At 38.6% G+C, this 11,041-nt stretch overlaps 3 protein-coding genes across 3 annotated transcripts; 2 read left to right on the forward strand and 1 right to left on the reverse strand.

The window, feature by feature from the left end:
* Positions 1 to 586: 586 nt before the first annotated feature.
* Positions 587 to 4,456, forward strand: LOC149731482 (uncharacterized). The gene has a single exon (XM_089884626.1). The coding sequence runs from the start codon at positions 2,013 to 2,015 to the stop codon at positions 4,164 to 4,166; it is 2,154 nt and encodes a 717-aa protein (XP_089740752.1). The 5' UTR covers positions 587 to 2,012; the 3' UTR covers positions 4,167 to 4,456.
* A 410-nt stretch (positions 4,457 to 4,866) lies between these two features.
* On the forward strand, positions 4,867 to 7,802 carry LOC149731483 (uncharacterized). The gene is made up of 4 exons (XM_089884627.1): positions 4,867 to 5,286; positions 5,502 to 5,538; positions 5,633 to 5,765; positions 6,091 to 7,802. The coding sequence occupies exons 1-4, from the start codon at positions 4,867 to 4,869 to the stop codon at positions 7,484 to 7,486; spliced, it is 1,986 nt and encodes a 661-aa protein (XP_089740753.1). The 3' UTR covers positions 7,487 to 7,802.
* Positions 7,803 to 8,386: 584 nt separating this feature from the next.
* Positions 8,387 to 11,041, reverse strand: LOC149731484 (large ribosomal subunit protein eL18-like). Its single transcript, XM_089884635.1, has 6 exons — positions 10,934 to 11,041; positions 10,572 to 10,658; positions 10,406 to 10,513; positions 9,626 to 9,724; positions 9,030 to 9,153; positions 8,387 to 8,584 (listed from the first exon to the last, which is right to left on the reverse strand). The coding sequence occupies exons 1-6, from the start codon at positions 10,934 to 10,936 to the stop codon at positions 8,439 to 8,441; spliced, it is 567 nt and encodes a 188-aa protein (XP_089740761.1). The 5' UTR covers positions 10,937 to 11,041; the 3' UTR covers positions 8,387 to 8,438.

Raw genomic sequence — 11,041 nt, forward strand, 5'->3', positions numbered from 1 at the left:
AAACATAACCTATTTTCGGGCCGTGTCAATTTAGCGCTGCACTTTGCACGACTGAAAGGTTTAAAAGACTTTACTTGCAGGTTCGGTACATTCACTAGTCACGTTTACACTAAATAAGGATTCGTGTTGTTATGAGATCGTTGGCATAAGAATACTGGTCATATGTTTTAACTGCACTTGGCCGTTTAATTTTATTTTATTTAATAAGCATCAGCGTGGTACTTTCGCAAAATTAGGTTTTGTTCTACTGAGAAAAACTGCCATTCTTATACACTAAAAGTGTAAAACAATAAATACACGGACATGAATCTTTACTTTTGTCAACGGGAAGTTGAATTAGGAAACCAATTTAAAGCGATTTTAAGTTTTACAACAGTTTTAGCGAGAGAAGCTCTTTTGATTCTCAAGCTTTGTATGAAATTTAACAGGTGATGTTTTCATAAACTTTGAATGCCATTTTTAACGCGTGATCAGTGACGTCACGAACCAGACGAAAGTGGTTCGATTTTCTTGTGACGTCACATTGCAGGATGCAAAGATTTCTGGACGTCCTGTCGTTCTAGTGATTGTGTACAGACTTTTGAGTTGGTAGTCGACTGTATCGTACAGTAGGCTACTGGACTTTAGACCGTATGGGAAGACACTGTCGAGTCTTTGTTGACAGTACGCGTGAAAACAATAGCGCGTAACGTATGGTGCTTTATAAATATTAAACAAATTAGACATTTGTATAATTTAGACAGATATCTTATCAAATATATTACATAGGTGGTTTTAGTTTATTCTTTCGAATCTTTACACAGTCAGGTATTTAGGTGCAGCAATAGAACTATCCATATAGTTCTTCAGTCGACTTTGCCCTGATGTGAAACGCGTGGTTTACTAAGGTTCATTGACCTCGTATAGTCTGCGAACTTTCTGCGATCACTGGCGCGTTACAACCAGTGCTACTCGGGGTCACTTAGGCTTCGTGGTTTATTCAAGGTCGTGCGTAAAGATAGGCAAGGTGAAGAAGTCATTTTTACAAACATGTTCCATACACGGGTGTTTCTTCATATACTCAACAAACCGTAGATTATTTTGTTCAAACCGGACAGAAAAAAATTACTTCGCATTTTAGATCAAAAATTTTCCAGGTATTGTACAAATGAACGTTGCGACTAATGTTTTAAAAATATTGTAAAATAAATTCGTATGTTTTAACGCAAGCCATAGATTTAGCCATCACAGACACAACAATAGAGAACGCGCGTTTCAGTCGAGTGCTTTGTTACGTACGTGTGGGACCTTTGTTTGAGGTTACTTTCGGTCAATATGGAGTGGGCCGATCCATTGGGTCAAAGTACAACACTCATAGATTTAGTTAATTATTTCGTGAGAATTTCTGGTCAAAGCTTAAATTTAACTTGAATGTCTGAACCAATGTAAACGTAAAAATAGGCGTGTAAAATGAAGTATAAAGGACTTCGGCCTCATAATGTTCAGGACCGTAACAATAGTGAATACGTATGTTTGTGTACAACATACAAGGTTAATGTTTAACTCGACATGAAGTGGCTGCCATAGAAAGTACACGCAGTCTCAACGTGTAAGGCTATGTATGTTGAGTACAGGAAGCTTAATAACTCGTCCTGTTAGTGAACCAAGAAGGCGCGTAGGTCGTTTGTTATGATTTATCGTTTGTAACTAACGCAATTATGACAGAGTGGTAGTGTGTTTTTATCAGTATTGGCAAATGTAAATTTAGTATTGAAGAGTTTAAACTATTTATTCTGAAGCATAGGCTAAGTTCGTGTAAATTTTAAAAGATAGACAGACTTTCAAACCTCGCTTGTCATTTACGTTGTTTTGGAAGTTTCTATTGTTTCGTCACAGACATGAATGTCGTATTGTTTTTGAACAAAAGCTGAATATAGTTTTTTTGTTGATGTGAATAGGTTTTTTGTTGATATGATAGTTTCTCACTGTCGGTGATTAGAAATTTGTATTTTTTGTTTGTGTTGTTATACCTGATGGCGAAATTAAACTGTGTACCGTCGTGGGTACAAGCAACCAAGAGAGAAGCGCAAAGGTCGGACGCCTGGTTGTCTTTTTCGAAGGATATTTTTGACATTGTCGCAGGTCGTATGTACGACAACGGAATTCGTAATTTTTCATCACTCTCGCCAGCTGAAAAGAGCGTGCTTGTTGGAAAAGCAGTTAGTTTGTTAAAACACCAATCAACTTACAAAGAGTTACTGGAAGACGTATCGGCGGCTTTGGACGCACAATTAACCAAAGAATTGAATTCGAAAGGTATTGGCAAGGACGTCAAGGCGGATGCAATTACTAAAGAATGTGGTCTTGCACTAGAAGCTTTGTTGCGCCAGCGACCTGATGCTACTGTGCATTTACGACAATGTTTAAATTCTACACTTTCCGCGAATCTCAGGTACTTAATGTGGAACTTGTGTATTAAAAACCATAAATTAGAAGATCATTACAAAAATGTTGTAGCAAAATCGCCAAAGCTACTGGTGTCGCATTTAGATTACGATATTTCGCAGAAATGCAACTTTTTGCTTCGTTCGAACGTAACCTTAAAATCACTGGAGGCGATGAAGGCCGCTCAATCTGTAATGCGACATCTCATGTCGTACTATCATGCAAAGTCAAAAGCAAAAAGCGCATTATCCGAAGTTTATTATTTCCTTGCTGTGCCTTTCGTTTATTGCGTACTGTCAAAGTTTATAAAGCCGTCGAGTCGTTCAGATCCACAAACATTAACGACGGAAGATCTCGCTAAGCTGGTATCACAATACGAGCAGTTTATAACAGAAAAATACGCCGAGCTTGTTGGTAATGACAACCAAAATTCCGATATCTACGCACAAATAGGCTTGTTGTTACGCAAGGAAGAGCCAGCACTTGCATCCACACTTGCTGACGCTTACAGCGCTGAAACAAATGTCCGCACAAACGTTATGACCGTTTCATGCGAGGATATATTCCGACCAATGCTAAAACCATTATTTGTTGGATATTTGGATCTGGAAACAGTTATGTTTATTTGGGATCAAATCATAGCGTGCCAAGACGTGCAACAGTACAAGCCTGTATCGATGCTGGCCACGTGTTTGATTCTGCTCGCACAAGACTCTTTACGGGACGCTCTAACCTGGCGTCAAATAAAATCTAACTTAAGTTTAAAGTTAACTTCGATCACTCCGAACCAACTGATAAGCATGATGAACGACCGAGGTTTTACAAAGCAGTTAAACAACGAGATGGACACTCAAAGCCGCGCAAATGCACATGCGTTCTTCGCAAGTAATTCCAGCGCACTTAACGCGTTGCCGCCTTGGCGCGTGTGGTACAGTGAAAAACTAGTAGAATATTTTAAATTGAACAATTCTACTGCAGTGCAGTGGAAAGAAGGAGATGGCGAAAACGACAGAAAACTGGAAAGCTCGACTGGGGAGAATGAGTTGGAAGAACTGCAGTTGGAAAAAGAAAGACTGCTTGACGAACTATCTTCAATGCGACAAGAGTTGCATAAAGCAACGTCAACGATAGACGAGGAGAAACGCCTAAGGATGGAAATCCAGGATGTGGCTGATGCGAAAATTGAACGCTTACAATTGAAACTGTCCTCTATGCAACCAGCAGTATCTATGGTTCCTTTATTTCAAAACCTTGGACTGACGGAACCAAAATGGGAGGGCAGTGAGGTATCTAGTTTAGCGGATGATTTACCTGTACCAAGACAACTAAGTGCCGAGCCTACTGTTAATACGGATGGAGTGCCTATTTCGGATGAGGGAGATATTTCTCATGGCGAGCCTGAAAACGAAGAAAATACGGAACCTGATCACAGTAGTGTCGCGGCTACACCTGAAACTGTAGATCCATCTCTTGATATAATGCGTGGCCTCGTTGGGAGAATTATGCACGGATTTAACGATCTTGCTCACGGCACCAACGATGAGTTGGTTAATTTGAATGATAAAACGGTCATGGATTTACAAAATGTACGGAAGGCGTACGAAAAAGCGAAAGTTCAGGTTTTTGGGCGGCCCATATCGGACGAAGAGATAGACCAGCTGAATACGAAGCAAAAAGAAGGACTTCAAATAAAATTAAGCGAAGCCACGAAGAACCAATTGTACAAACTAAACACAAACTAAAGTTTTCACCGATTACTGTTAAAAGTTGTAAACGGTTATATGTCTTCGATTTATTGAAATACGGCCTTGCGCGGCATCTGCTCTAAACTTATGACGCAATCTTTGTTCCGGACAAACGAAGCAACGAACGCCGAACAGGATCACGGGTAACGCGCCAGGCACAGAGTAAACATTGATTCAGCACACATGAACATCGAACTCGATCAACCTCTCATCCGTGCGTGCTGACCAAAGTTCGCGTACTGTTTCTTTTGTTGATATGTATTCCATTGGGTCAATAGAGTTCTTGTTCTAGTAAAAACATAAAACAACATGGTGTTCAACAACATATCGCATGATCAAAACATGTCCTTATATATTTTTAACTACATACTTCAAATCAACATATTATTCCACGTTTTTTAGCCATCAATATTGTACTTCATGCCACTGGGCTTATGTTTTTTAGGTACTTGACATTTTATTAAAAGCGTGCTTTCTATATATGCATTAATATTTCTATATAATACAGCTTTATAGTTTCTTACGACTTTTTTATACGTTTTTGTTTTTGAATTGCTATATCGCTGTGCAGTCTTGCGCTTAATTTTACCTTTACCTAAAATATTATTGCGATATTTAAATCGTATAACACACCATTTTTCTAACTTTTATAGTGCAAACATAAGTTGAAAGTATCTACGTTCAAATAAGTGGTTACATGGCCAATGCTATAGCAACTTATAGAAGACAACCTGCTGATAACGGTGTAGGCGAAAGACGTGATTTAACGATGCATGAAAACTCGCAAGAATCGCTAAACAATTCCATATCGTCCGACACCTCTGACCCCCAAACTAGATTCAGTTTGTCAGATTCTTCTTCGTCGTCGTCCTCGAATGAAGCCGATCCATTACATTGTCTACACTGCGATTTCCACTGCTTCGTACATGCGGAAATGACGCAGCATCGCTGGGAAAAACACCCGCTTCTTATGCGGCGTAAGCAACATTTGATGACGTCATCTATCATCAATCGACGAAGACAACAATCTGAAACTCTCTCAGGTGTTACTGTGGACTCTGAAGACTCATCAGATCCGGAACAACGGCCAACGTTAACTGGCCACAAGAAATTTACTGTGAGTTTATTATTTATATTTTTTCAGATCATGAGATTTGTTTCGTTTTGAATATAAGTTTTATATTTAAAGCCAACAATTTAAGTCGGCGCGTGTTCGCCGTCCGTAAACCAAATGGCCAATGCCTGCAGTGTGTTCTAAATTATTGATGAAAAAAATTTAAACCACAATTCCTTGGTCTTTAACAATAACACGTACGTTGATTTGTTTTACAGACGTTGTGCCAGAACCGACAGAAAACCCGAAGTCTTGGTGAGTACATTTACCCATTCACGTCTAACAATTGACTTTACTGCACGTTTTCTACAAATAAAATAACTCTTTCTAACGTGAATTCAACACGCAGACGATTTGTCAACAATACGGAACACTGAGATAGAAACAAGAGCTCAGGAAACTTCGAATTACGCATTTCATATTTCGAACGTCGATAAGAAGCCAGAAGAGCAAATGTTGACCGTCTGTCACAATGAAAGAAGGTATTGTACATGTTACAAATTCAAACAATGATTTTGCGTGGGCGTTTGAAAAGGTTGTAGAGTAGGGTTGTGGAAGATGAGACACCTTTACCACGTAATATCCAAATATCTTGATCGTGTTTTAAACAATTAACAACGGACAATATAGGTCGTGAGGGTACGGTTTTATAATTCTTTGCATGTTCTTTGTTTACTATCAAATGCCACGAGAAAATAGAATGAAAAAGTGTCATATCTTCCCTCACACTACTATACAGGTCATATAATTGTACAACATTGTAAAGTATACGCATGCTAAACGTGTAATAACCTAAACTGTTTACAGGTGTCCTGAAGGAAATATCAATAGATGGAGCCCGCAAGGTTGTTCAACCGACCTACACACATTGGCAGACACAGCGTTAAGCACACCTGACGCAAGCAGATCTTTCACCGTCGCCCCTGCAGCGACTGGTGTCAGCAGCAAACATACCAATTCTCTATCTGACCAATCACAGTTGTGTTCTATAAGAGGAACCTTCGGCCCACGAGATAAACTCTCACAGAGTGTGGTCGCAACTAGAAGTGCGATTGACCATATGCATGATTTGGATTTACGCAATCTAAACCTGCACGACCAGAGGTATTTAATGCAACCAAACCTTCAGCAGTGCGTGGTCGGGAATCAGAACACGATGTTGTACAATGATTTAGGATGCGGCTTCGGTATTTCATCCCCTGGTAATTTATTTGGCGGCTATATCCCCTCCCAACACTTTCTCTCATCAGTCATGGGCTTTGGGTTCGGTTACCCCTACCTACATGCATATCACCCACATTGGCCTCAGCATGCTACAGAACCGAATTCTTCGGCTGGTGGAAACTCTCCAGCATCTGAATCTGTTGCAAAAACAAGCAATAATAACTTATCCACACTGTCTGATGTCGCAACGCAAATTCTCGCAGATAGTATTTCTAGTAAATCAACTTTAAGCAACGAAAGGGCCCAGCAAAATACAAGGCCTACAAGCGATATCAAGCCTTTGGGTTTTTCCACCACCTGCCAACCACGGAATGTTGAAAAACAGTTGAAGAACGGTATTTCCAATCCATTGCCTAGTATTGTGATTACAAGCCCAAACATTTCACACGGAGAAGTGACAACCACTGATAAAAGCTCTCTTGCCAACAAATCTTCGTTTCCCTCTGTTGTTTTTAACCATTCTCAAACTGCCTCGAATCTCTCACGCCACCCTATGGCAAAATCAGCAATGGCAGACGACCGCCTGAGGTCGCTAGAGAAGGCTCTTCGCGATACAGACTGCTGTGACCCGAATGAACGAAGCAGTGTTTTACCGATTCGTGGAAGCGATGGAAAGTGGAATATGGTCCGAACAAAACGCATTGGAGGCGCGTGGTTGGTGCAACTACCTGGAAATACCAAACCGTCCGTTTTTCTCCCGAAAAATGGCGAGAAAGAAAGCGAAGTAAAACACGAATTGTTGAGTAAGCTCTCGTCGGTTTCACCAAGTCTACACGATCTAGTTCGCAAGAGTAACTACAGTATGCCTGTAGCAACGAGTGGACAGGTGTGCAAGCGCTTAAAACCAGACGATTGCATGAACCATCAAAAACGTGCACGGTTGGAAAACGCTTTCGACAAGCTCCCGGAACGGAATCCACCGGCGTTGTCCAATGATGCTATAAAATCGTTATTGTTGCAGAAGACAGCAATCGCATAGGGCCACCTTTAACGACCTCCCGTTTGGTCGCAGTGTTTGAGCATAAAGTCAACAACTGTTTGTTTTGCTGTTCAAGTTCCATGTACGTGCGTTGCACTCTGTATAAAAATTGCGCCTTTCCCACAATACCTGTATATCATGCTTATATTGATGTCATAATGCATTTGATTGTTTAATTATTGGTACTACCGCTTCCCGTTTCTCAAATCTCATCGCCTCTTGTTTTCATTCGCTGTGCAATGAAGGCTCACTGTTTATCGCGTTATACTTGTTGGTGAACACTTTTATCGCAAAATAAAAGCGAATATCGACGTTCTTTGTTTGTATCGCTATGATGTGTTTCTCAAAAATTCCCAGAAAAAGTAATAAATTAATAGAAAGAAAAAAAGAAGCGAGACACTAATTATAAACATTTAAGAATTTTTCGTAAGACTAAATCGGGTATTTCCACGAACTTTAATAATCAACGTCCTGGTACGAGTGTCACCAACAGGAAAGTAAAAATTCAAGAATAACCAGCTTCTCAATTTACGTGTCACGTGGAATTTAAAGGCTTACTCTCAAATACAAAAAATTTGTTTTAGCACGCTTTGCGAAGCTCAACGATGCTTTTAACATGGGAAATCCTCTATCGCAAATTGGTAATGGCGCGAAAAGACAGTAACAATTTCGAAGAAAAACTAAGAAAGTGGCTAAATATGCAAAAATGTTTAAAAACTTTGACAAAACAAAATTTTCAAATACGTTGACGTATTTCTTATTGCTGAAATCAAAAGAAAATTGCTGCCTTCTTCAAATAAGACTAAAATTACCAATTAATAAAGGGAAAGTCTGCCACTGCAGCAGTCCGAAGAAGCGTCTGACTAAAAATGAATCACATAACTTGACACAAATAACAAATCACGGGTGGATAGCTTATTTATTAGCTCAAGCCACGTACAGGTTTGTAGTTCTAAACCTTGAATCCCTTGCTGTGGCGACGACCACGAGCACGTTCGAACTTTCGTCCCTTGGATCTCACATATGGTTTGGTGTGACTATGTGGCACGCCTGGAGCTTTGCCGAAGTGCTTGTAAACCTTGCGGGCCTTTCGTGGTCCTAAAAAGATATCAATTGCGTTAGGGTACACATTTTACAAAAGTATTGGGTAAAACACAAAATTTTGAAGCACTAAGACAGACATAAATCTAATCTAATATATGCCTAATATTTTAGAAGTTTACAACTTTATTTAATTTTTAGATGAAATGTTGTTCTAGTTCAGTTTTATACAGGTATGCTTGATAAACGTTAACAATACTCAAATTGACTGTTGTCTCTTCTGAAGATTGCAGTGCATCAATGTTTTCTCAACAAAATTATTAATTTATAGTTAAAAGAAACAAGGTTTAATTGTTTGGGCATTTTCTACAAACAATGGTTTTATGCCGCAAGCAGTCCATATAAAATATTTAATACACAAACTTAAACTTGAGACAATTCATCTAAACTAAATACACTACCGCTGAAGCTTCTAGACACACTTCTACTCGGTTCTACATACCCTGCAACAGAACTGTGTTTTGTCCCTTTGGTGACTTTTGAGCGAGTTGATCGAGTGTGATGATGCTTCCACCTGCAGCAAGAATACGAGCTCGTGCGCCCTCTGTTACACGAAGTGCACAAACCTAGTATAATAAAACATCATATTAGGTATTATAATATAGGAGTTTCCTAAGCACACTGTGGGACTATGCATGGTGACATTTAAGAACAGGGGTTCCCAACCTTTTTACAGAAGCCCACCTTAAAAAATTAGTGTCATTTTAATTTTAAAAAATGTTTATACAGTAACTGATAATTAGAATGATAAAATGATTTTAATTTACTTATTTTGTTATATTGTGTTAGAACTCAAAAAATTATTAATTTTTTAAATTTTTTTATGGGCCCGCTTAAAAAAGGGTCATACTCATGTCTGTACTGCACTTATAATACAATAGAAAATAAAATACAGATCTCTTGCAATAAATAGTTAGTATACAAGAGGAATCTCTTTAAATAATAATACGAATTTTTACAGCGACACTATCCTGAACTGAACAATTCATGTCATGAACTTCTGTCTTCAACCTGCTTATTTTTTATATAGATATTTACATTAAGCTTGGGCACAGTGAAGATTCTTTTATCATCGGTAACTGTTCCAACCACAACTGCTGTTTTCACATCGTTTCCTGGTTTCTTCATGTTTCGAATCTGTAATACATATTATCTATAAAATAATATTCCATTTTCAGGTAAATAAATTAGAGCATTAATTAACTTTATTTGGTTAAAAGTTTAAGGCATAAATTACAAGTAAAATTTGAGAATTCTTACAGTTGCACTAAGGACATTTCCGTTTTGGGAGATTTTTACTTATTATTTAATTATGTACACTATATATATTATTTTCCCTTTAACTGGTGGGAATGGACGGTCCCAATTCCAGAAAAAGAACATTTTCTATCAATTATTACCAGGTTGCTATATGTAGATATGATTGCGGGCCTTTTATCAAGGAAACCAGTGAAGGGATGGAAGAAACTGGGGACGGAGAGGAACTGGTTAAAGGATAGAGGGAAACCGGCGAATGGGCGGAGGTAAATTGGTGGAAGGTACTGGTTTTTGGAGAACTGTTTATTTGTTCTATTTTGGATAAAAAACAATTTTCCTCGGTACATTAGGCTTTTAGCTATTAAATTTTTGTTTTCCTTTCTCCTTCAACTTTTACTTTTCGACCTTTGCAGCTTCCCTCTGTGGCCCCGCTTTCAGTTTTAACTGTTAGGCTGATCCTACAGAATTAAATGACTACAAAGGCGAACACACCGTAGCTGAGCTCAACGGCAGCCTACAAACTACTAAAATATATGACATTAGTGGTTAAGTTTTACTTACCAAACGAGCAACAGACATTGGTGGACGATTGCTTCTGCTCATGTACAAGCGCTTCAGGATAACTTTGTTAAACGGAGCATTTGTTCTTCGAGCTAAGAACCTGTAGAGCTATCAACAACAACAACAAATGTAAGAAAGGACTTCACAATAATATTAACCAACATACCTTGACCAGAAGTTTCAAATAGATGTCATCGCTTCGGGCAGTTTTTCGGACGACCTTTCGGTCTTTATTATGGCGGATGTCAACCCCCTATGATAAAATAACATTTAAATGCAATGTTATTATTAATATAATCCATAAACGTGTGCTCAATGAAATAGGAAGAAACGATTTTTTCAAAAATTTCGTGCGCTGATAAAGCGGTTCTGATACCATTTTAAAGACTAACCTATAAGCTTACAAAACGTACAAAACATTAATAGTGGTAATTTAAGCGCTACATAAAATCAGTTTCAAACAAATATTCGCTTTTAATGGTAAAATAAACGAAATAGATAAATAAAGAAAAAACATCGTGTTCCTACCATGTTGCACGTCCGTGAAGAGAACAATTTAGTCTCCGGCGCAGACTCGCCGCTAAGAATCTATAGAAATCATATAAAAAAGCTAAACTTCGCAAACGAGGTTTATTC

This window comes from Ciona robusta, chromosome 9 (genome assembly GCF_009617815.1).
Source record: "Ciona robusta chromosome 9, ASM961781v2".
NCBI lineage: Eukaryota > Metazoa > Chordata > Ascidiacea > Phlebobranchia > Cionidae > Ciona > Ciona robusta.

What these genes read in the sequence shown, in the direction of transcription:
- LOC149731482 (XM_089884626.1), top strand. Translation starts at nt 2,013, where the DNA reads ATGGCGAAATTAAACTGTGTACCGTCGTGGGTACAAGCAACCAAGAGA.
- LOC149731483 (XM_089884627.1), top strand. Translation starts at nt 4,867, where the DNA reads ATGGCCAATGCTATAGCAACTTATAGAAGACAACCTGCTGATAACGGT. An exon ending in CTGGCCACAAGAAATTTACT is followed by an intron (nt 5,287 to 5,501) that starts GTGAGTTTATTA and finishes TTTGTTTTACAG; the next exon opens with ACGTTGTGCCAGAACCGACA. An exon ending in ACAGAAAACCCGAAGTCTTG is followed by an intron (nt 5,539 to 5,632) that starts GTGAGTACATTT and finishes TTCAACACGCAG; the next exon opens with ACGATTTGTCAACAATACGG.
- LOC149731484 (XM_089884635.1), bottom strand. An exon ending in ATTTGAAACTTCTGGTCAAG is followed by an intron (nt 10,514 to 10,571) that starts GTATGTTGGTTA and finishes TGTTGTTGATAG; the next exon opens with CTCTACAGGTTCTTAGCTCG. An exon ending in CAATGTCTGTTGCTCGTTTG is followed by an intron (nt 9,725 to 10,405) that starts GTAAGTAAAACT and finishes TATGTATTACAG; the next exon opens with ATTCGAAACATGAAGAAACC.